The 26,340-nt window shown below is 38.6% G+C and overlaps 1 protein-coding gene across 1 annotated transcript in view; it reads right to left on the bottom strand.

Annotated features, from left to right (window-relative positions):
- Positions 1–26,340, bottom strand: part of COL24A1 (collagen type XXIV alpha 1 chain) — a 335,909-nt gene that overhangs the window by 150,496 nt on the left and 159,073 nt on the right. Inside the window, exons 25-31 of the mRNA XM_070403718.1 lie at positions 14,788–14,841; positions 13,760–13,813; positions 12,779–12,832; positions 11,900–11,953; positions 567–620; positions 244–288; positions 81–125 (exon numbers count right to left, since the gene is read on the bottom strand). Coding sequence (XP_070259819.1) covers positions 81–125; positions 244–288; positions 567–620; positions 11,900–11,953; positions 12,779–12,832; positions 13,760–13,813; positions 14,788–14,841 — 360 coding nt within the window. The remainder of the gene's footprint in view (positions 1–80; positions 126–243; positions 289–566; positions 621–11,899; positions 11,954–12,778; positions 12,833–13,759; positions 13,814–14,787; positions 14,842–26,340) is intronic.

Below are 26,340 nucleotides of genomic sequence, written 5' to 3' on the forward strand. Positions count from 1 at the left end.
AACATACTAAATATTAAACAACAGTTGTGTCAGAGAGTAAAGCAGGCAAGTTTGTTCATTGCTGATTTTTAATTACTTACTGGTTTCCCTTGAACTCCTCTCTCTCCAGGGTTTCCAGTCTTACCCTGCATAAGAAAGAAAATGTTTGGGTCAAGTAGCTTCCTCCCCAAATATTAACCATACACCAAGGAAAATGAAAGGTTTCAAGTGATTATCGTTACTGTGAAATGCTTTATTACTTACAGTAAGACCGGAAGGTCCTCTTTTCCCTTGATCTCCTTTTTCACCCTAAAAAAAGTATCAATACCAACTGAGTTAATAAGATTGTAAATTACAGTGTTAAACATGCCAGCATACACTCACCTACAAAAAAACCTGACATCATGCACACAGTTCAATATTAAATATTACATTTCTGTGTGTGATAAAAACTTTATGTATGTTCCTTATTTAGACTAAGAGAAAATGTAGAGCCATACTTTTTAGAGGACATGCCTCAGTTTTTAGACAGAATACATGGGCTCTAAGAAACAACTGTATGTGAAGTCAGAAAGCTCAGAGATTACCTTGGCACCCTGTGTACCTTGTTCCCCAGAGAGACCATCTGTTCCTCTTGGTCCCTAGAGATGGAAAAAATGCCCTGTTGTTAATTTCAAATGTTCCATTTTTTTACTGTTATGCACCCTTACGAATGAAGACATTCTTCTTTAGTTGATGAACTCCTGCTTGTTCCTGTGCCATAACCACATAAAAGAATACAACTGGGTATAAGTATAAACCCATTTGCGTGAGAGAATCAAACTAGTGTTTTCAAGATTGAATATCACATAGTAAATCAGGTGACCACAAAAATAACCGATTCAGTTGTTGAGGTAGCTAAAGTATAGGTTTGGTTTCTTGGGTATTTTGTTCACATTGTCATTTACTCAGCAGTTAGATTCAGGATTTATTCTAAAACAACTCTAAATTAATTTAAAGGCAGGGGAGGGTGGGCGGGAAGAGATCAACCAATGAACTTGTACGAATGTATGCATAATCCATGGACACAGACAATGGAATGAGGAGGGTGTAGGGTGGGGCAGGAGCGGGATGAAAAAAGATCAAGGTTGGGGGGAAGGGGGATTTATGTAATATTTTCAATAATAAAGATTTTAAAAAGAGTAAACAGTTCTAAAAAAATTAAATAAAAGTAGCTGGGTTTTTTTGTCCAAATAGTCTTCTTAGGTTTTATATTTTTGGAACAGCATTTTCTCTACTTATTAGAAAATGAGTGCTCATTGCACTGTACCTGCTACGCACCTGCTTGACAATAGTCACTGGAAGACGGCAGGGGTACAGGAAGGGGGAAAATGCTGCTGGGAATATTCATGTACATTTAAAACTTCTCAGCTAAGTTACTAGCACACTATTCATTCAGTAATTAGTTATGAAGAAGCATTAGATGCAAAAGTTATTATCTAACAAAATGACATTCTGTCTCCCTGTCTAAATTATAATTGTCCTTGGATGATCTTGAAGTCATTTTCAAGGGAATTAATCCAATTCTACAACCATTAACTGAATGCCTACTGTAGACAAGGCTTTGCATGAAGTGTTATGGGGCTATACAGTTATAAGAAAGTTTCTCCATATGAAGCACAGAGAATGATAAGGTAAATTATATAAATGACTATAGTAAGAGACACACATGTTAAGGACAAAAAGGAGTCAAGGGGTGAGGAACTTTCACATGTTTATAAATGGAATGAAGATATCATTTTTGACAGTGAGAGACAGTGCTCTTGAAAGAACTCTAGATAGAGATAGAGATAAGATAAGGAAAGGGCACAGAGGCAAGAATAAAGATACCCCAAATTTTTAAGAAAAGTAATTTGGTTAGGTGAGCTATTGATTACATGTAGTATTTTTTAGTATTTCTATATTAAGAAACAATTGTGTAAAGACTGGGACTTAAAAGGTGAGGGATTGGAGTTTACATTTAAACCAATACATAATGAGGAGGTGCTGAAATTTCTATACAAAACATTGATACAAATAACCCAGTACAACATGATGATTTGAAGGAGTCTAAGGTTCAGCACCTTCTCTTGTACCCTACCTGAGGGCAGCTTAGTTTAGCTTCATTTAATTTAAAAGCTGCACCCTATAATAGGACTTTCTTCCTGGGTGCTCTCAGGGTAACTGCATTCATTCTCTGATCCTCTTGGCCACATTCATGAGGTTGGAGAAAAGTCTCTCACTCCATGAGGATCTATAGCTCCACAGGTCATACTAAAATTATAGCCATAGCTCTAACCCAACAATTTCTATCTGTATTTAGGTATTCCATGATCTGTCCCTCAATCTTTTTTATGCCCTATTTTTCCACAAAAGACTGCAAAACTAAGTTACGATCTTATTGTGTAGGACATTTAATGCCAAGTTGGAGTATGGACTTATTTTAACAGGTGATTTTCCAAGTGTGTTATTCCTTCAACCACATTTACTGAGTGCCTACTATAAGCCAGGTACTGTTTTAGGCCCAGAGGATATGGTAGGGAGAAGAGTCAAATCCTTGAATTCATAGACAGGCAAAAAAATATATAAAATTAAAGTATAAAATGATAATAGGTAGTCAATTGTAATGAAGAATAACAAAGGAGGGAGATTAAGGGACTAGCGAGAATCCAAGTGGGGAGCCCTATTTAGATTGGCTGGGCTGAGAGAAGTCTCTCCAAAGTGATCTGTGGGCAGACACCTGAGGAGGTGAGATGGTAGGCTGTGCAAATAACTTAGGGAAGATCACTCAAGACGAAGAAACAGCAATTGCAGAGGTCCTGAGGTGGGGGCATGCTTGGAATGTTAGACAGTTAAGTAACCAATAATGATTTTTAAAAAAAGACAAATGAGATGGAGGAGACCAGACTTTGGGTGGGGAACACACGATAGAATATACAGAACTATTACAAAGTTATATACATGAGGTTTAGTCAATGTTACCCCAGTAAATATAGCTAAAGTGAATTAGTAAACAAACAAACAAACAATGATGACAGGATGATTCTGGAATTTCCAGGGCAGAGATCCTGAGGACCTGGCTCTCATAATCACCACCTTAAACATTCAGCAGCCTGCATCGCATCTCTTTCTCTGGCACCTTCCATGTCTATTTTCCTTCCCTGCCTTTTAAGAAAACACTTTACAAAATCTTTTGGGATAACAAGAGAACAGTTGAGAGAGTATGAAAAAGAATGAGTGGTTAACATTCTAAAGTGCCACCGAAAACAAGTAAAATCTAGACTGAAAATGTGTTCACTGGTATAATTAGGCTCTTAACTCCTCTGTAACCTGAAACTTTTGTCTTTCTTGGGCGTTTTGTTAGCAAGTAACAGGTAGAATAATGACAGCATTAATAATAAAAAACAAGGAAATGTACCTTTGTTTGGTATGGAGAGAGGGAATGGGGAGAAGATAATGAGTTTGACTATAGACAGCCAATGTGGCAGATATCTCCAAGGTTAGTGTTAGAGAGTTAGGAGCCATTGTGTCTAGGTTTAAATGGTAGTGGTCTCAAGGATAAAAGTTCAAAAGGCCCTCCCCCTTACACTGAACTATAAATTTAGAGTTTTTAAAGAAAAATTGTTTTGTCCAAAGGTGGTAAGTAAGTCTCATTTCTTGGATGAGATCAGCTGAAGTGGCTGCCTCAATATAGATGAATATGTAGAAAAGGCTGCAGCTAGCTCAGGCAGGAAGTCTCATAATTAACCGCCAGTTTCTGTCTCAGCACACAGAGCATCTACTGTCATTAGTGTGCTGACTGAATGAGTACAACCCCCACTTTTTCAGATGAAGAAACTAAAGCCTGCAGATATACTTACATGATGAGTATATCATGTTGCCAGACTTACTTGATGTTTAAGTACTCAAAGCCTTTGAATAATTGTGCTTTATGAAGTTTATAAGATTTTTCCAATGTCAAAAAGAAATCAAGGTTAATCCTGTTAGCAAGTGAATTCAAGCTGAAATAGAGGACCTGAAGTTTAGAAGAGGATACAAAATGATTATTAAACATTCACAAGTAAAGAGCTGATTGGTATTATAACTGAAAGGAACTCCCTCCAAAATTAAGTGAAACATGTAGTAATGATAACCACTCAATGTTTTACATCAAAAAATACTTTTCCTTTAAAAAATACTTTCACATGAGGAGACTTGACTTGGGGTGGTGAACACACAATACAGAATTGTACATCTGAAACCCATATAATTTTATTAACCAATGTCACCCCAATAAAGTCAATAAAAACACATACCATTTACAAATAAATAAATAAATTTAAAAAATACTTTCACATTTATTATTTCATTTACTAATCCAGAATTACACAGGGAACAACAACAACAACAACAAAAATAGAAGTCTTTGCTCCTACAGCAAAGACAAAGATGAATGCAATTAATATAAAAATGTTCAAGGCCCTAACTGGTTTGGCTCAGTGGATAGAGCGTCGGCCTGTAGACTGAAGGGTACCAGGTTCAATTCCAGTCAAGGGCATGTACCTTGGTTGCGGGCACATCCCCAGTAGGGGGTGTGCAGGAGGCAGCTGATGGATGTTTCTCTCTCATCAATGTTTCTAATTATCTATCCCTCTCCCTTCCTCGCTGTAAAAAAACAATAAAATATATATTTTTTTAAAGTTTAGGTATAGCAATTAGCAATTAAATTAATTAAAGGGTATAAAGCCTATGGTTGCTGGTTAAAAGGCTAGGTAAGGCTGTCAGAAGTCTAGGAAAGTTTAGAACTCCCTAGCCTCAGTTAAGGATTAGTTAGCAAACTAAAAGCTAGCTTTACCAGCATCTGTTGTTGTTTTTTTAAAACTTTTTCAGCATCTGTAAATTTCACTTTGATATTGGTTGTAGAAGTTACCCCTCTGTGGCTCCTGAGACAAAATAAGCTTTAAAAATTATACAAATAGTATTATAATAGGTACCTAAATGGGTATAATGTTACTTTTCTAATACCTGCTTCAACATATCTAATGACCTATAAAGCTCTTGGAGAATGTATCCTGGCTAAATAAATCTAATATTTGTACCCTCTTTTAGAAAAGTTAAAGTTAGCTTTCAGTGGCTTTTAAAGGCTGGAATAAAGTCCGATAGCCCAGCTATATATACTAAGCATGTTTCGTACTTGAATTGTAGGCAGTAATCTTAAGGAGTTAACCACCTTCCTGAATAATCAATATAATACTAAATGTATTAGATGATAGAAAACAGAACCACCAATTTATATGAATGCTACAATTAAAATGTAAAAACCTATAATAAACCAAAGCATTAATATAAACTGCACATTAGTTTACTTAGGAAGACTTTTATGAGAATTCCAAACCCATTTCCATCACCCTTGTAATCAATTTTAATAAGCTAAATATCTATGAATGAATTTAACAGCCTTTATTGACAGAACAAATATCTAACTTAGATTCAGTATATTTATTTTTCCTTTTAACCATATCTGTCTTTGCTTGACCCCTCTATTAATTTAAAATCACTCAGGTGCTTAACTAATTTTGCCTACCAGTCTTTTCTGGATCTTGATAAATACAACTAGAAAAAAATGTTCCCTTAAAAAAAACCGAACATTATCTTTGGATTTTGTAGGAAAAGTCTTTTGATTCTATGCTTGTTACAGATTTCTCCAAAGAAGAAGCCATAGAAGATGCTCTTAGTGTCACCTGGAGTGCTCCAGTTATTACCAGCATTGAATCTAAAAACTTAGAGTATTAGGATGAATAAAAGTACTTTAAAATGTATGCCAAGTTTCACATTTAAGAATATCAAATGATAAAAATATTTTTAGCCAATCCTGTTATCCTTTTCAGCTGCTTTTCCAATATGGTACCCATTTCTGTGGAAGAGCTACAGTTTAGAATTTTTATTGTTCTAGCCATTCTACACCTTTCATAGAAAATCTTAAAACATTACATATTGCTAATATAGTCATTCCAATCTTTGCTCCCTACTTCATTCTTAAGTAGTATAATCAGAATTAAAAAATTACTCCGTTGTATGCCTCTAGCCCATCCTTCTAGAGCCGCGGTTCTCAACCTGTGGGTCATGACCCCTTTGGCTGTCGAACGACCCTTTCACAGGGGTCGCCTAAGACCATCCTGCATATCAGATATTTACATTACGATTCATAACAGCAGCATCATTACAGTTATGAAGTAGCAATGAAAATAATTTTATGGTTGGGTCACAACATGAGCAACTGTATTTAAAGGGCCAGAAGGTTGAGAACCACTGTTCTAGAGGAAGGGTACAAAAGCTGAAGTCATCTCATGATCAAAGGCCCAATCCATGGGCAAGAAAGGAGATGAGGTTGACTTTGCTCTGCATGTTCTCTCTCCTGTCAGGGCAGCTGGACACAGGAGTGTGTACTGGCGAGACACCAGGGGATGAGCTTCACCCCAAGGAGTTCAATGTACACACGAGGGACAGCAAGCAGCTCAGGCTGTGCTTATTGCTGGTGACCCACAGGGCTAAGTAAGTCACGGCCTGCAGTAGAGAATCCGCTGGCCTATATTTTCTGTATGGGGGATATGACTGTATGATAATAATTAGTTTTGGTATATTAAATTACTTTACTTCACTTAAATAACTATTCCTCAACCAAATTTTCACAGGTGGAATCAAAGCTTAGAGCAGTGGTTCTCAACCTTCCTAATGCCGCAACCCTTTAATACAGTTCCTCATGTTGTGGTGACCCCCAACCATAAAATTATTTTCGTTGCTACTTCATAAGTGTAATTTTGCTACTGTTATGAATCATAATGTAAATATCTGATATGCAGGATGTATTTTCATTGTTACAAATTGAACATAATTAAAGCATAGTGATTAATCACAAAAACAATATGTAATTATATATGTGTTTTCCGATGGTCTTAGGCCATCGGAAAGGGTCGTTTGACCCCCAAAGGGATCGGGACCCACAGGTTGAGAACCGCTGGCTTATAGTATCAGGATGAATGAAAATACTTTAAATTTATGCCAAGTTTCCCATCTAAGAATCTCAAAGGATAAGAAGATTTTTAGCCACTCTTGTTCCCTTTTTCTGCTTTATGAGGTATGATTATACAACTTCCACAAAAGAGGTTAAAAAAATTTTCATAACACTAAGCTGTGTAGGTTGTTTCCTCAGATGACAGGCATTATTGCGTGCCTACGATTTTCCTAGCCTCTGGAAAAGTGCCAATATTGCATGACCCTTTAAAAGCCCCTAGACCGTAAGTTAGTACGTGACCTAGTTTTAAGGGGTAGTTAACCTGGAATCTTCCATGGTGCAAGAAGAGTGTGTGACAAAGTGTAGGAAATCAATAAATGTTAGATAGAATCAGGTGGATGGGCAGGAGAGAGCAGATGAGCAGACAGACTGTGTGGGGAGTAGTCCTACCATTCCTGAAGTCCACATGTCCGTTTGCTAACAGTATAGATCACAGGCAGAACAGTAGGGCATATATGCATTACTTCCGTTATGATAGTTCTCTGTGTGGCCTCAGTGCAAATTCGCCCACTGCAATCTTCCCCTCCCGTGTACTGTGACACAGCTGTGGGCCACAAAGGGCTACAGGTGTCCTGGAAATACGCACCCCCTCACCTTCTTGGGTGGCAGGAAAGGGCTGGGCACAGGAACTTCCAGCCAGATATCCTTGTAATTTATCTTAGTGGGTTGGACATAGGTTTTCATTTTTTTTGCGAGTTAAGCTGGGAAGGAACAATTTAAGGTGCTGAGATCATATCCATGGTGGAAGAGGATCAATAAGAGAGAGGAGAAGCAGAGAGGTAACAGCTAGAATGGAAGTTCCTAATTCTATATTCTTCCTCAAATATTTGAGTCTTCAGTACTCTTTTGTATTCCCAATGTCCATTGATAGCCTGAAATATTTTTTCGGTAAAGAATGCATTTTTGTTCTAAACAAAACCCTTCTTTCTAAACAAAGTCTCCTTGTTTGAAAAGTACTGGCTGAACTTTAAATAAAGATGAGAAGCCATTTGGGGAAAGAATCAGGAAAATGTATCTGGAGGGTGAAAGGAAAATAGATCCTTGAGGAGGTGAGAGTTGAGGACAATGTGGCAAATCAGGAAACAGTAATAATCTGCCCAGCGGTCATACAGGGGTCAGAAAATTGCAGTGCAAATCAACGTCCCATATGGTCATGAGAAGGCACAAGTGGTTCAGGAGCAGACCTTGCTTGGGTACATGGTTTCGGATGGGATAATCAATAAGATCTCAATTACATAATTAACAAAAAGTATGCATCTTTCTTCTTTATTTCATGTGTCACAAAATTGGTTGAACTTTCCCACTATGAGTAATACAAAGTTGAATAAACACATTTGACCTGACCAAGTAATGAGTGCTGGCAGGATACCGACGACCGAATGACCGTCTGTGAGTCCAGATCATCTACTGTTATTTTTTATTTTATTATTTTAAATCTCAGTTGGGCTAAAAACAGATGTGGCCATCAGGATTATTTATAGGCTGTAAATCTATCACCCAGTAAGGAAAATCATTTTTTAGCAATGAAAGAATAAAAGACAAATGTGCTCTCACCTAAAACAGAGGGCATGAAATTATAACCATTATTTCAAACTGAGCACTCGTAACACTTATCTCCCGTGTGCCAAGTGAAAGAGCAATTTTTGTTTTGCTTTTAACCTTTGTCAGTTGGAGACCATGTTCATAGAAATTTTAAGTATTTTCTTCATTACCTCTAAAATCAAGATACAGCCAAGGGAGAAAAAAGAATTCTTAAAGCCCACATTTTCAAATTAATCAAGGGAAAAATACTCCTTAATATGCTATGCAGTATTGGATAGGTGTAGGCTTTGGAGTCAGACACACTAAGGTTTGAATCCTAGTTGTACCATTTCTCTGTGTGTGTATAAGGTCATACACTGAAACTCTGGGCCCCATTTTCCTTGCCTAAAATATAATATCTGAGATTCTGCCTTCCCTTGTTAGGGTAGCTTTGAGTATTAAGTTAGATAATACAGTATATGTAAAAGTGCCAGGCATGCAATAAAATTGTGGTTCTTATTTCTTTAAAGAAAAAAAAAAAGGTATAATGTTTAAAAAGTAGAGAGGGACAACCAAGATGGCGGCATAGGTAAAAACCTGAACTTGCTGCCATGCACAAGCACATTAAAACTACAACTAAAAGACAAAACAAATACCATCCAGAACCACGGGAAAGCTGGCTGAGTGGAAATTCTACAACTAGAAGGAAAGAGAAAAGCGCATTGAGTCCGGTAGGAGGTGCAGAGGTACGAAGTGTGGAGGTACAGATGTGCACGTGCAAGGGCCTGGCAGCTGGGTACGCTGTTGTCTTTTTCAATCAGGAGGGAGAAACAAGCTCCCAACTTCTCTGAACTCCAGTTCTGGGTGAGAATTTGGGGACCCAGACTCATAGCGAGAGAAACTGGACTGTCTGGCATCGGGCCGGAGCATGAGGGCGGCTTTCGGGCAGAGGTGCTTGCAGCGGTCATTGTTCCTGCACGGGGCTGCGGGACACAGAGCCCGGGACCTCTCCAAGTCAGAGCAGACTGGCAGCCATTGTGGTTTGCTCCGCCCTGGTGATTCCCTGAGACCCTGCCCCACCCAATTTACAACCCCACCCAAGCACAGAGGCTTTTGCATATGAATGGCCTGGCCTTTCTCTGCCTAAAAACCTGGGCAGACTCAGTGAGGCCGAAGCCTCACTGAAGCAAATCCTGTCCCATAAGGGTGTCTCCAGCACAGAAGTTCTCCCATTGTAAACACAGCTGGTCCTCACAGCCAACTGGCCTGGAGGTCAATTCCATCCAGTGATACCAATAGCAATCAAGGCTTAACTACAACAAGACTGTGCACACAGTCCACAAAGGGGTGCACCAAGAGTGTCTACCTCAGGTAATAAGGGAGGCTGAGCCACTGGGCCCTATAGGACACCTAGCACACAAAGCCACTCTATCGACACAGGGAAGCAGCCAAAAGGCAGAGACAAAGAAACAGGTCACAAATGAAAGAAATGTAGGAAAGCAAACTACTGGATATAGAGTTCAAAACCAGTTATAAGGTTACTCAAGAATCTCCTAGAAACATCCAAGAAATATAGTGAGACCCTCAAGGATATGAAAAAGAACCAATTAGAAATTAAGCATACACTGACTGAAATAAAGAATAATATACAGAGCCGAACCGGTTTGGCTCAGTGGATAGAGCATCGGCCTGCGGACTGAAGGGTCCCAGGTTCGATTACGGTCAAGGGCATGTACCTTGGTTGCGGGCACATCCCCAGTAGGGGGCCTGCAGGAGGCAGCTGATCGATCTCTCTCATTCATGTTCCTAACTCTATCCCTCTCCCTTCTTCTCTATAACAAATCAATGAAATATTAAAAAAAGAATAATATACAGAGATCCAAGAGCAGACTAGAGGATCCCAAGAATCAAGTCAAAGATTTGGAATACAAAGAAGCAAAAAACACCCAACCAGAAAAGCAAAAGGAAAAAATAATATAAAAATATGAAGATAGTGCAAGGAGCCACTGGAACAACTTCAAGTGTACCAACATCTGAATTATAGGGGCACCAGAAGAAGAGAGAGAGCAAGATATTGAAAACTACTTGAAGAAATAATGACAAAAAACTTCCCCTACCTGGTGAAAGAAATAGACTTACAAGTCCAGGAAGCACAGAGAACCCCAAACAAGAGGAATCCAAAGAGGACCACACCAAGACTCATCATAATTAAAATGCCAAGGGCAAAAGATAAAGAGAGAATCTTATAAGCATCAAGAGAAAAACAGTCAGTTACCTACAAGGGAGTACCCATATGACTGTCAGCTGATTTCTCAACAAAAACTATGCAGGCCAGAAGAGAGTGGCAAGAAATATTCAAAGTGATGAATAGCAAGAGCCTACAACCAAGATTACTCTAACCAGCAAAGCTATCATTCAGAAGTGAAGGTCAGATAAAGAGCTTCACAGATAAGAAAAAGCTAATGGAATTCATCACCACCAAACCAGTATTATATGAAATGCTGAAGGGTATTCTTTAAGAAGAGGAAGAAGAAGAAAAAGGTAAAGATAGAAATTATGAACAACAAAGTGACAACAAATACATATCTATCAACAAGTGAATCTAAAAATCAAGTGAATAAAAAATCTGACAAACAAAATAAACTGGTGAATGTAATAGAATCAGGGGCATCGAAAGGGAGTGAACTGACAATTCTCAGGGTGAAGGGGGTGTAGGGGGTGTGGGAAGAGACTGGACAAAAATCGTACACCTATGGATGAGGACAGTGGCGGGGGGGCGGGAAGGGGGTGCGGTAAGGGCAGGGGGTGAGGTGGAAACCGGGTGGAGGGGAGCCATGGGGGGAAAAAGAGGAACAACTGAAATAATCTGAACAATAAAGATTTATTAAAAGAATAAAAAAAGTAGAGAGTAAGATTTTTCATTTAATTCTGCATCATGATCATATCACCTCTTATTCATTCCATTTCTCATTGCCCTTATTTTGTTATGATGCTACTATTCCTTGCTATGTGAGCCTCTTGTGAGTAAATTAAGAATTTATTTTAAAATCTTCACATTAATAGCTCCCTCAAAGAATGAAGCTGGGAATAAGAAAGAAGAATTCTATATGAATTAGTGAAATTCATAGCAGAAATGTATGGTTTTATAAATACAAATGATTTTGAGTCATTATTTCGATAAATGTAGGTAGTTCACCTAATATAATGAAAACAAGGGGAAAATCCAATAATGTCTCAGCACAATCTAGAATATATAAAGTTACTTTTGTGGAACACATCATTAGGAATCAATTTTTGAGATGAAGTTACTTTTTTCATTAGATAACTTACTCTTCGTCCTTTAGGACCTTGACTCCCAGGTGGTCCTCTTGCCCCAACATGACCCTACATGATGAAAATTTTAATATCAGTTATACGATTCACAGGAATGTTATCGGAATAGTAGTTATACCCTTTCTTAAAACATGTAACTCCGCTTGGGAATTCTTAAAATAAAATTGATTAGCCTGGCCGCTATGGCTCAGTGGTTGAGTGTTGATCCATGAACCAGGATACTGTAAAATGGGGCTTCTCTTCAAACAAGCATCTTCACACAACAGCATAAATTATTTCTCATAAGAATAGTCTTGCTTAGGGGAACATACAGGCTTACCTCTTTCATATTTAAGTTCACAAACACAGTTAAATTTTGATAAGCAAACGTTATCCCTTAAGAGATAAGATTTCATTTTCTTTCTCTAAGCAAAAACAGAGTATTTTGAAAAACTCCAGTTTTATTTAATAAAGGTAGATTCTCTATAAATTGTGTTTGGTTGAAAATACTTGCAAATTTCTTTAAAAAATGTTGGAACTTATGCTTACTTGTGATTTATATATCCAATTGGTCTGACTTCTAATCTTGGCTACTGACCCTGTTTTCTTATATGTGGTTATTCAAAATAAAGTTTAAATGTCTTTTTAGTTTTAGGCAGCAGAATTGAAACTGGTTGTACTATTAGAAGCGGGCAGAAGCTTATAGAACAAGTAGAGGTGAGGAAGTTCAAGACACCATGACACATTCTAGAGTGCTTTGCATTGATTGGGGAGAGAAGCAGCTTCCCTCTGTTTTACACATTACTTATTTTGCATAAAAACATAAAATAACCAAAATTATGGGTTTATGTTTAAACAGACATTCTAGAAGGGATATAAAGTCTTTTCTGTACTTACAGGTAAGCCAGGTGGACCCACGGGTCCTGGGATCCCAGGAGGACCTGGATATCCCTATAATTTGAATAAAATATAAAAGACATAAACTCTCCATTATACCTAATTATTTTCATTAAAGAAAAACCAGTAAATTATAAGTAGTAATTAAATGTGATGATCTGATAAGATCTTTCTCTCTTACCCTAGATGTAAGAGGCAATAGGAAATGTTCCAAAATAGACAATAGAAATAAAAAAATAATTACATAAAAGCTGTGTATACTTTTATTAGAAATTCTTTGCCTGGAAAAGAAATTGACTAGCCAGAATCACATATTATAACCTATAGAGAAGAGAATATTCATTTATCTTCTGAAGTTTATGTTATATAGATTATGAAATCACATGATTTTCAGAGGTCATGGAATTTAATAATTAATGAGTGCCAATATGTACAAATATTCTGGCTACCCAATTTTAGGAGGACTATACCCTCTATGGTATTGATACTGATTCAGGGAGTGGTTTTAGGAGGCAATAATTCCTAAAATGATTAATTTATGGGTATGTTAAATTTCCTAGCTGACAACAACTGGAGATAGTTTCAAAAAACAACAACAAAAACCCCTATACTGCTTTTCTGATAATATAAAAGTCAAAACACTAAAGAATAACTTAGGTAAAATAAAACTGTAGACAGCATTATGTGCCATTATAATATATTTTCTGAAAATAAGATTCTTTTATTGATAATAATCATTTGTTCTAGTTTCTGTCACACTTAAAAATATCTGACCAAGCCATCTGATTTGAAAGATTTTTACCTTTCATACAGCATTCTAATAGGTAAACTGTTTAAAGAAGAAGAAAATTCTAATGGTAATTTACTATAAAATAGTATTTTTCATTTACTTATATTGCATCCAAGATAATTCTACCTCTGGAATGTCTCAACTTTGTTATGTTCTTTGGAAACATATCTTTCAAATCATTGAGCTCTTACCATAGCACCCTTCTCTCCCTGGGGACCTACTGGGCCTGGACTTCCACGCTCTCCCTTTTAGTACAAAGAGAGAAGAGAAACATTGAGGCAGGTTAATTAGTCATGACTGAGCTACACCTAGACAGAAAAATTGTCCATTAGAATCATAACTTACATGCATACATTTTTCTAATTTCTAGTATTTTTTAAATTTAAAAATTTTGCATTTTAACCAAAAATTTAAAACTTAGAACATATAGGCAGGGGATAGTGGGTGGGAAGAGATCAACCAATGAACTTGTATGCATTTATGCATAACCTGTGGACACAGACAATGGGGTGGTGGGTGCCTCAGGAAGGGACTGGAGAGGGCTGGAAGAGGTTAATGGGAGAAAAGGGAAATCGATGAAATACTTTCAACAATAAAGATTAAAAAAAGAAACATATAGCGTGTCCCCCAAAAATGTAAATACACTTTAACAGCTGATAACTCACTTAATTTTCACTTCTTTTCTGGTTTAACTGATCTGAAATAATGGGTGAAGCCAGACTAAATTTTGAATAAAGAAAATTTAGTCTAAAGTGCCACTAGACTTTCTTTTTATGGGGATACATAAGATAAAGTTTATGGTACAAAACCGGCAACAGTCAATGAATTGAGGACGCACAAATACCAAATGAAATGATTCTTGACGTTTATGATTTCATTGCTGCGCATTATCAGCAGTGCCTGGAGCAGAATGGTCATTGGTTTGAAGACAGGCATTGATCAAAAGAAATTGTTCATTTCTGTTGATTCTTTTAAAAATTGAAAATGAACTGTATGTTAACAAACACCAACTTTATAATCATTCAAAGTGCATACACATTTTGGGGACACCCTGTATATGCTATTAGCTATATTTCAAAATATTTAAAAGATTCAGTATAGGTAATGTGTTTGAAATTAGGAGTGATTTCTAATTAACATTAAATATATCATATGAATGCCTATCCTTTGAGTATAGCTTAGCAGTCTCACTACTGAACAAAATAATGAAAGAAATTACCTTTTCACCAATGCTTCCAATCATCCCAACTTCTCCAGGTAAACCAACAGGTCCCTTTTAGAAAAAAATATACATATATTGCATTGCTCATATAGCATCTTGTTTTAAATCATCTGAAATCACTATGTCCCATTCTAACCAATCCTAAATTTTTTCTTAGAGTAAAATTTCCTCTAGTATAGGTGTCCAGCCTTTAACTTCACATCAGAATTAATTAATCTATTGAGTCAATAAATAGATCTATGAATGTCTAATGTGTGACAGGCCCTGTGCTGAAAGGCACTGAGTTTCAAATTCAAACATAGTCCCTGTCTTTGTGGAATTTATAATCCAGCAAATTTTATAAAAAGTGATGTATTCACAGCTTTTCTTTTTAAATTGATGTATAACTGACATATAATATTAATTATATTAGTTTCAGGTGTACAGTGTAATGATTCAATATTTGTATACATTGTAAAATTATCACAGCAATAAGTTTAGTTACTACCCATCACCACACAAAGTTACAAAATATTTTTCTTGTGATGAGAACATTTACTCAGTTACTTTCAATTATGCAATGCAATATTATTGAATGTAGTCACCATTTCATACATAACACCCCCGTGGCATTTATTTTATGATGGGGAATTTGTACCTCTTGACCCCCTTCACCCATGGGACTCAGACAACCAGAGATACAATTCTTCCCAGACAATTCTACCCCAGGACAGCAGGCTGAAACACACCCAGTCTCCCCGTGACGAGGCCTATTTACTTGTCCTGGAGCTTTGGCATCAGGGGCAGGTTTCAAGTTTGCCACACATCCAGAGGCTACAGAGCTGTCGCAGGAATCATAGCTTAGGGGACACCAGCTTTGCATTCTCGCTTGGCCTTGCTACAGTTCACTGATACCACCCAGAAAGGAGCTTCTACACTCATGTGGAAGCCCAATTTCTGCAACTGTTGCCTAGCCCTAGGGGATACTTCCAGATCACCTGGTCTGGAGGCCAGCAGGATTTATCACTGTGGTTTCATAGGACCACATATTTTTGCAAACCTTGAAGGCTGCTGCCTGAGAGTGGCTTCCAATCAACTTGAAACTATGTGCTGATGGAGGCCCCTCCCTTTGGAACACTAACAGGTCTTGGCACACTCTCAGCAACTGGGACTGATCAAGAGTAAATCAGGGTGCTGAGGTAGATAATCAGGAGGGTTTGGCAGACAACTGAGAGCTAAGGCAAGCTGAACAATAAGTGTATCTCCGACACACAGCTACTCCTTCAAGATTGGAGTGGTAGCTCTTTAGCCTAATGCATAAAAACAAACACAGAGAGTCAAGTAAAATGAAGAAACAGAAATATGTTCAAATGGGGGAAAAAGGAGACATATGTAATATTTTCAACAATAAAGATTTAATTTAAAAAAAGGAAAGAAGAAGATAAAACTCTAGGAGGAAACTTGATGAAATGGAAATAAGTAATTTATCTGATAAAGAGTTTAAAGTAAGGGTCACAAACTTGGGAGAAGAATGGATAAACACAGTGAGCACTTCAACAAAGAAATACCTATACTAATAATGGCCTAGGTGGCATCACGCACTCATGTTGTCACAAGATGGCCACGTGCACAGTGGAGTTGGGGCCCAGCGGCTGCTCCACATGGTGAGGCCTGGGGGTCCCACGGCTCTGCAGGGTGCAGAGGAGGCTGGTGCCAGTGTCTCTGCCGCCTCGCATGGAGGAGGCGGGTCGCAGCAGGGGAGGGCAGTTGGGGGAGATCAGGCCAGCAGGGGAGCAGTTAGGCGTCAATCAGGCTGGCAGTGGAGCAGTTAGGGGGTGATCAGGCTGGTAGGCAGAAGTGATTAGGGGCAATCAAGAAGCAGGCAGGTGAGTGGTTAGGAGCCAGCAGTCCCGGATTGTGAGAGAGATGCCCAACTGCCTAAACCAGCAGTCGGACACCACCTGAGGGGTCCCAGATTGTAGAGGGTGCAGGACGGGCTGAGGGACACCCCCCTCCCATGCACGAATTTCATGCACTGGGCCTCTAGTAAAATATAAGAAAGCACCAAGCAGACCTCACATAGCTGGCATAAAAAGCATGGAACTGTTTCTGGTTTAGGTCACAAATCAACTTGTTCAATAAATGCAAAATAATATGAAGAAAATTACATTAAACACATTTATTTGCCCATCTGATAGATCCTGGATGCAAAGATGGGGAAATATACAAAGGAGTTCATAATCTAATAAGTTAGGCAAGGTAAATGCATATTTTCTGTAAGTTCAGAGAAGAAAAAGTAAAATGCTATATAATGCAAAGGCAGGGGATATTATATCCTGTTGAGAACATAAGGAAGGGTTTTATAGAGAAGGCAGTATTTGAGGTATGGCTTACTGTTGACGAGATGAAATGCTGGAAGTATATTCAAAATGGAATGATTTGAACAGAAGGTGGGAGGTAGCAAATGGTAAAACACTTAGCAAACATAAAACAAATCCAGATTGCTTGAGATACAGAATATGTACAAGAAAGAAACTGATATAAACATATTGGTAACGTACTATTAAGGGTTTTGAATGTCAAATGAGAAATTTGTGTTATTTACAGAAGAATTTGTCTTTGTAGAAAAATATTGTTGGTTTGAGTAAAGGAGGAATGACAAGGCTGTATTCACTGTGTAGAGATGAGAAGAACAGAAAAAAATGGGTATGTAGTCAGAAGCAGTCCATGTTAAGTGTAATGACTCTTACAACAATGGTATTTTAATGAAAACAACACCTCAAGGGATAGGCCAGTGTTAAATAAAAGATGAAGAATTAGCCATGAGACAGTTGTGATTCTTAAGAGTCTATCTTGAACTATTACTTCATAAGTCCATAGAAAAATCATAATGAAGCAGTACATACAGCAGTAACAGACGAGGAACAGGAGAGAATCTTAATGAAAATTCTTTGGAGGCAATAAATACAAGAGAAAAGAAAACAGAAGAGTCAGAAGGAGAATGAGGAATGTGCAAAGAAAGTTAAGGGAGAAAAATGTTTCAAGGAGAGAGAAATCAGTGTTACATGGGCAGGGTTGAGAAGGATCGGCATTGAGACACAGTCACAGAATTTGGCAAATAGAAGGTTGGTGGTGACCACTAACAACAATTCCAGTAGCTTCTGTGTGTTTGGATATAAGTTTGTCACTATACCTGGATTGTGGAGTTCCTGACTCCAGAAATATAGGAAATAAATGTTTGTTATTGAAGCCACCCAGTCTGTGGCATTGCATTACAGCAGCCTGAGCTGATGAAGACACTTAGCATATAGGTACAAACTGAAAATAGATGGAAGCTGACTGTAACTTCACTCAGGGTTGCCTAGAAAGACAGTGGCAAGGGGACATCTTTCTAATGGGCAGAGTTTCTGGCAGGGCTTCAAGATCATCCACTTTGTGGCAAGGAGCAGTGACTTGAAATTAGAGCATGTACAGATTAATGGGTATTTGTAAGTGACTCTGCTGGTTGGTTAGACCCATGAAAGGAAGACTACTGTAAGACTGGGGACAAGATTTGAGATGGGTATATTAGACAAAAAGTGCGAAAATTTTTCTATCAACTATTAACACCTACCAGAAATGATCAATAATGGATGAGTACTTGGAAAGAAATGGAATGACTTAGGAAGTTGACATCAGCAAGTCTTGGTCATCAGTCACCTCAGTGCTAGAGGATTGCCATATGAATAGAAGGGACATGCTTGGAGAGATGGAAATTCATGGGCCAGGACATCAAGTTCCTGTGTATCAAGGCCAAATTAATTACTGTTGCCACTGAACATCCAAACTGCCAACTACAGAGAACAACCTGGAGCCTGTGATTGCTGCCATTCTTCAGAAGACCAACCAGCTACTGTGGGCAAGTTCACTCTGGAAGGGTCAAAGATTTATTCTAATAGACATGACATATACTGTGGGAATGGGATATTTCTCACATTCAGGCCTCAATTAGCAGCAGTATGTGAGGGCTTACAAAGTGTCTAATCTACTGTACAGGATCTCCAAAACATGTGTCAGACCACAAACCCCATTTTATAGCAATTAAGGTGTGGAAGAGGGCTTATGTCCATGAGATCTAATAGATCACATGACAACAAGAAGCTGCGAACCCAACAGAGCACTGGAAAGGTGGAGATAAACTGCCAATGCGGAGGTTATACTTACTGAGGACAGAGCACCATTCCATAGGATGAAAAAGTACATTGAATTAAAGGTATTTATATGGTACTGTATCTTCAATAGGAAATATTCATTGGTTTTGGAAGCAAGGGGTAGAAGCAGAGTTATCCCTACCTACTATAACTCCTAATGTCTCTGTGGCAGACCCTGTACTTCCCATTCCCACAAAATATGAGCTCTTCAGGATGTAAGTCCTGTTCTCCAAAGAGGACACATTTTCACCAGGTGACACAGTAAGAGTTCTATGGCTGCCTCCTGAGCACTTCAAGTTCCCTGTATCCAGGCACCAGCAGCAAAAAGGAAAAAAAAAGTCCTGTCTTGGCACAGTTAATTTACTCTGATCATTGGAAAGGAGAAGATTGATATCATTTGTGCTCCTAAAATCAATTGCAGAATTAGGTGCTATAATTTATACCACTAACCCCTAAGTTTTCCTCTGGAAGACAATCCACCAGAACCTTAAAGGAGCAGCATCCTGAAAGGTTATGGAGAAGTGGGTCCAAATGACACAAGGAGTAAAGTGTGGTGAACACCAAGATGGGCCACCCAGAGACTCCTTCAAAAGAGAATGTCTTGCCCAAGCTGTCATCAGCTTCAAAGTTTGCCTCAGTTTTGAAGGGCCTTCTTGATCAAAGGCATACTCTTCTCAGGGTGGCCCATATACAATGACTACTTGAATCTATAATAATAAAAGTGTAATATGCTGATTAGACCGAATGTCCTTCCGGACAACCTTCCAGACGAAGCTGGGGCTGCAAGGGAAGCCCAGGTCCCGGGTGCCAGAGGGAAGCCAGTGCTGCCAGCTGGGGGAAGGAAGGCCTATTCTTGCACGAATTTCATGCAACGGGCCTCTAGTTAGAGTACAAAAGCCCAGCCATTCAGTCCAGCACACTGGACTATAATGAATTAAGTGCTTCGTATAGGAATTGTTAAGATTTAGCGGGCCTGTATCAGTTTGACTTCTCCCAATCCTACTTCCTGGTCCTCTTTTCAAAAGTGTCGCTTCTTATAATACCCTGTAGCAAAATGCCATCCAAGCAGTCTTCTTCTGCAGTACCCCAACTGTACTTGTAGCTCATCCCTAACTGTGGCGCTCTAACCAATGAGGGTCCTGGAATTATTGCAAAGTGTCAGTGAAGTGCTGAAAGTACTCTAATTACATAAAAGCACAACTACTACTTGCTGGTCTGTAAAAACTATCTCCATTGTTGGAAAGATTGGAAATCACTAAAGTAGACTATGTCTGAACTAGTAAACAAGGGCTGATTCCATTTTTAACCAAAGCCTGAGGTTCTTGAAAAACATGGGGAATTCCTACCTGTATTCACTGTTCTCTTATGTTTGATGAACACAAGATATAACTGTCATACTTAGTAGTGTGGTTACTAAGGTACACACCCTAAACCGACTTTTAATACCTGGGTAACTAGTGTCAGCATTCTTAGGATAAACAGAATGTTTTATCCTGTTTTCTAAAATGAAAAAATTTGTTCCTTGAATATATGTGGTTTCTGGGGATTGGCTCCCAGGTCCCAAGTACAAAAAAACAACAACAGCATTTGGGTTGTATCCCAAATCCAACCTGAGGGAGACTCTGAAATAGCACCTGGAGTGAGATAGTCATCTCTTTCCCTTTGCACTGAGTTATAAATCTTTTCTTGATAGTTTGGGGGTAGAAGTTATTAGAGCTCACCAAAGACTGAAGTCACCTTGTCAGAAAAAATTATAGCTTACTATAATTTGTTTTTCAGAATATTTGACTTATTTTAAAAAACATTATTTAAGCCTACTTCTCTTTGGTTAAGTGGGGTGAGCTTATATTATATGTAGAAAATTTTACTATACCAATATCTAGTGCCTAAGAAATTAAAATAAACCAACTGAGGAAACAATGAAGCATAGAGATTATGCTACATCACAATTTACTGAAAATAGGCTATGGGTAGCTCTGTTAGTTATTTTTTTTCTGGAATAAGGCAGGAGTATCTATACTAATAAAAGAGTAATATGATAATTAGACCAGACATCTTCCGGATATCCTTCTGGACAAAGCCACGGTGGCGGTGGCCAGGGGAGGGCAGTTAGGGGGTAATCAGGCTGGCAGGGGAGAGCAGTTAGGAGGCGATCAGGCCGGCAGGGAAGGGTGGTTAGGGGCGATCAGGCCAGTAGGGGAGGGCAGTTAGGGGCGATCAAGCACACAGGCAGGCGAGCAGTTAGGAGCCAACGGTCTCGGATTGTGAGAAGGATGTCTGACTGCCTAAACCGGCAGTCGGACATCCCCTGAGGGGTCCTGGATTGGAGAGGGTGCAGGCTTGGCTGAGGGACACCCCCATGCACGAATTTCATGTACCAGGCCTCTAGTAAGTAAATAAAAATGATTATTCCTTATCTGTACTACTTACCGAGTCTTTGAAAGTAAAACTATACCAAATTAGCCCTATTAATTTATAGTTTCTGAAAACTAAAGATAAACTATCTGTAAACACTGGTGACTAACAAAAGAAAAGAAAATTAAATAATATGCTTGTATCAGTAACATTTTAAAAAAGTATAGAAGTACCAGAAAATAAATTCATGTACTCATTTCGTTAACAAACATTATTTGAGAATATAATACATGCTAGGCATTAATAAAGAACATGGAATATTTTATATAATTAGTTAACTTGAGAATATAGGCAAGCACTTTATTTCAGAGCTTCCAGATTGGACAACAGTTTATTTGGGCATCACAGTTTCTCTACTTCAGACACTTGACAGTTGGATACATAGGTTCCTACCACTGGATGGTCTGCTCAGTACCCACATGGAGATTTTTGTCTCTGACATTTCCCTAACAATTATTTGACTCTCATTCCCTTGGACCATACATGTAGTCATAAAATAAGAGTTCAGAATAAAGTTTTGCCTCAGGAGGGCCTGGCAGTTATTAAAAGAATATGCGTGGAATGTCTATTCCACAGATGCTTTTACTCATGCTTATATTATGAGAGACTTGAGACTAGAAAGGCAACTGGTGCTCTTCTCCCTGCACTAAATTGCCTGGCAATGTTGTTCACATATTCTGTTCTTTTAAAAGAATCTCTTGGCAATAAATCAAAGGTGATGAAGTGAATATTGGTACAGGGCTATCACCTATTTTGGTTGAACTTCTTAGGTTATTATTTTTTTTAAGTAAGTTGGATGAGAAATAAGAGGAATTCTCCTGTTATAGCAATAGTGTTGTAAAACATTTGAATTTCAAGCTCTTCCTAATCACTAGCAGGATCATTCACAGAGGAGAATATATGCTTATAATCACAACACATAGTTTTCACAAATGAAACATTAAATGAGTTCTGTGTTTCTTTTATGCAGAACTCATAGTTCTGAGTATTTTGTGGACTCCACCTAAAGATAAAATTAGAATCAGAAAATCTACTGTCAGATGTCTTCCATCAACCCTGGTTTCCACAATAATCTCTGTACCTAAAAATGAGGAAAATAACAGCATGGTATTGGTGGAGTACTAGTCTAGAGACATGAGCTCCAGTTTGGATTTTCAGTTCTGAAGCATGTCATAAAACCAGTTTGGGTCCTCTATTCCCAATTCTAAAAAGCAAGGAGAATGGATAAGACAACCCCTCTTATACTTTCCAGTTCTAAAATTCTATAATCTCTCTACATAAAAGGCTAAGCAACCATCCAACTGTCCAACTGTCCGATCGTCTGGTAGGTATGATGAACACTGACCACCAGGGGGCAGACGCTCAACGCAGGAGCTGCCTAGCTGCGGTGACTTGGCAGCGGCAGTTCTCGGGTGACGCACCCCAGAACCAGAGAGGAGGGAGCCCGATTCCTCGCGGGGCCACGCGATTCCACCTTTGGCCGTGGGTTATGTTGTTGCTGGGGCACTGTCAGCCCGAATCTGGTTTACTGCACACTTGTGTTTGTGTTCCACACCCTGTACTACAGCAACTTTGTAGAGTGCCCTCTCACACTCTGGGACCCCTTGGGGGATGTCAGAGAGCCAGTTTCAGCCTGATCCCCCCAGGCCAGGCTGAGGGACCCCCACCTGCCAGAGGAACCCCACTCACTCCACAGATGCCCTTCTAGTCCTGGCCCCGCCCCAGGTGCGGCTGGCCAGGGAGGGACTGCAGGAGGTTGGCTCCAGAATGTGTCTGGCTCATCTCGCCCAGTCCTGCCCTGCCGACCACCTTCTAATTAATTTCCTTTCAATGTGCACAAATCTGTGCACAGGGCCACTAGTTTAATCATAAGAAAAAGAAAAAGCACTCCGGTATTTAAAGGTATTTGAAATCTTTTAGGACTTCTGGTCAAGATGGCAGAGTAGGTAAATATGATATTCATATCTCCCCACAACCACATCAAAACTACAACAAAACTATAAAACAACCATCATTCACAACTGCCTGAAATCTAGCTAAACAGAAGTCCTATAACTGAGGATATAAAGAAGCCACAACAAGACTGGCAGGTGGGGCAGAGACATGGAACAGGCTAGTCCCAAACCCACATGTGGGCTGGCATAAATTATGAAAAAATAAGGAAGGAAAAAGGGAGATCAGAGAGGAAGAAGAATGTTTTCAAGAGACCATCTTTATTCTCTCAGACAACAACAAATGCTCCTGAACTTCTCTGTCAACCGGTTGGATGATGGTTCTTTGCAAGAGCACTTAATTGATACATATGTCATTTTTTAGGGCTCAAGTGTAGGAGAGCATCTTTAAAATGTACTGCAGAGAAACCTAGAAAGCTCTCCTAAAAGGTGAAGATATTATTTGCAGGTAACATCACATTGGGTCACATTTTTCTTTTCTTTTCTTTTCTTTTCTTTTCTTTTCTTTTCTTTTCTTTTCTTTTCTTTTTTCTTTTCTTTTCTTTTCTTTTCTTTTTTCTTTTCTCTTTTCTTTTCTTTTCTTTTCTTTTCTTTTCTTTTCTTTTCTTTTCTTTTCTTTTCTTTCATTATGATCTCCTCTTGTATCACTTATTCCTGCTAGTTCTGAATTTATATCCTACATAGCTTTGGTATCACTAAGTGATTGGCCTATTCTTGGCTTCATTTTGTGTCTTCCAGACTGTGTATGATGTTGCCACTAATTCTCTAGGATTAACTTTTAGATACTATTGGTTTAGGTTTGGCTACACTGTACAATATGCTAGGTAAGTTAGTAGTACCCTCCAGGTACAAACCTCCCTATGGGTAGAGAATAGGGTCTTGAAATACGCTGTTGAGAATAATCATAATAGCATCGTGCTGAAAATACTGAAGCTTAATCATGCTCTCACTGCCTGTTTGAGAAGGTGGAGCAATTTCACAAAAATTCCATGTGAATTCTTAGGTTCCTCATGCTGCTAATTCTCTCTAAGGAGGTTAGCAAAGTAGCCCTGTGTATCATCATGCTGGGCATTTCATTTTTCCCATTACTTAACTCAGGACACGGGGAACTGTGGCCGGCCTGTATAAATATACCTAGATTCTCTTTATACAGCAGTTTGAAGCTCTCGTGCCATAGCATCAGCAGACCTTGGGAGCCCTTAATAATTTCAAAATGCTAATCAGGTTATATGTCAACATTGCCAAGGACAATTTATAAATTCTCAATTCATAATATAAATATCATGACTCCTTACTTAGGAAGTGAAGAATAATGGAAGAGTTCTATCAAAGTATGCTGAATTCTAGAAGGTATTTAGTTATCCAATAAGAGGCCAAGACTGCAAACCAGCTAGTTCTCAGCTACCTGGGGTACCAAGTGTAGCCAAATAGGCTTCCTCCTTGTTATTATTCAAGAAGCAAGCCCACTGGGAATTATAAAGCAAAAACTTTGAGTGTGGTTTTATATAACCTTTTTCTTGAATTGGAGTTCTGAAATACATAGAGAAAAAAAAAGAAAAAATGATCAGTGTTCTCCTCCTTTAATGACCAGAACCTCAAAACCATCACTAATTGATCTAACCACTGTCACAGATGCCACATAGGTTGGTCTAATTATGAGGCAACCAGATATAGATTAAGCTGGATCTTGAAGAGAGGGAGGGCAGAGAGCACTTCCAATTTATGGTGGTTCTGAATTTTAAGAGCGAGATTTCCCAAGGGCAGTTTAAGTGACTCTCTACATATTTAAGTCCCTGAAATAATCCCCAGTGGGATACTAGTAGAGTTTATCATGACTTGTTTGGTAAATCATTGGTTACTTGGAAGATACTATATGTTCCTCAAGTACTGCCTCTTATAAACATTGCATCTGCACATCTGTGTAGAAAAGAGTTCACAGCAGTCCAGAGATGGATGTCCTTACAATGGCTCTTTGCTGGTTTCTGAGAACTCGGATTTTGGGAGGGCTCCTACACTATTCCACACTTCAAGTCCCAACTCATGGCTGTGTGATTCTAGTATGAGAAGACTCTGGGAAACTGTGCTGGTTTCTTTCAGACTTCAAGCCATTTGCCTTTTTCCTTTCCTTTGTATCCTTTCACTGTAATAAACCTTAGTCTTGAGTATGACCATATGCTGATTCCTGTGAGTCCTTCTAAGGAGTCATCAAATCTGGGAGTGAACTTGGGGATCTTCTGGCCCAGTATCTTAGAGAACCTGAGTTCATACTATCTCCATGAGAAACTTGAAAACATAGAAATAGAACTGCCTTGTTATCCTTCAACAGATGATTCAACAATTATGGGTCCCCATTTCCTTGTAGGTAAGGAAAAACTTTGGAGATTGGATCAAATTCCATCACATTCATGTCCTTACTACTACATGACACTGAATTGTTTAGATTTGTCTACCGTAACTAGAGGAGCACACAGTAGTCTCCACAAATACGTGTGGTGTGGTACTGAACTGACTCTAATTGCCACCTGGTTGTTAGATATTTTGACCCCAAACTTATTTACTGAACTTATATCATATGTCAGCATGTGCTAGATAATCAGGAAACCAAAATGAAACACCCTGTTCACAATAAGGCAGAAGAAATGCAGGTTAGTATATATGGCATGGAGAAGGGAATTCTAAATTGGCAAAATCCTCTTATTCAGAATGTATACAATCTCTCAGTTTCATCTAAGTTATACTAGATAGAAACAATGAAAATAAAATAAGTGACTATCAAACAGGTTTTCATGTCATGTCATGGGCATGTCATGTCAGCATGTCTACTGACATCAATTAGAAAAAAAGAACTGATACTTTAGCAATAAAGAACCTCTAGTAATTCTGCCATGGGGAACAAAATCATTGCCTTACTTTAAAAATAAAATCAATGTAACTGATAGAACTTCAACTGGCATGTCAGATTGATATATTATTAAAAAGGTGTTAAACTATGCTGCTTCCTGAAACATAAAAGT

The sequence above is a fragment of the Myotis yumanensis genome, unplaced genomic scaffold (assembly GCF_028538775.1).
Source record: "Myotis yumanensis isolate MYYU_CA2020_CCGP unplaced genomic scaffold, mMyoYum1.0.hap1 SCAF_2, whole genome shotgun sequence".
Taxonomy (NCBI): domain Eukaryota; kingdom Metazoa; phylum Chordata; class Mammalia; order Chiroptera; family Vespertilionidae; genus Myotis; species Myotis yumanensis.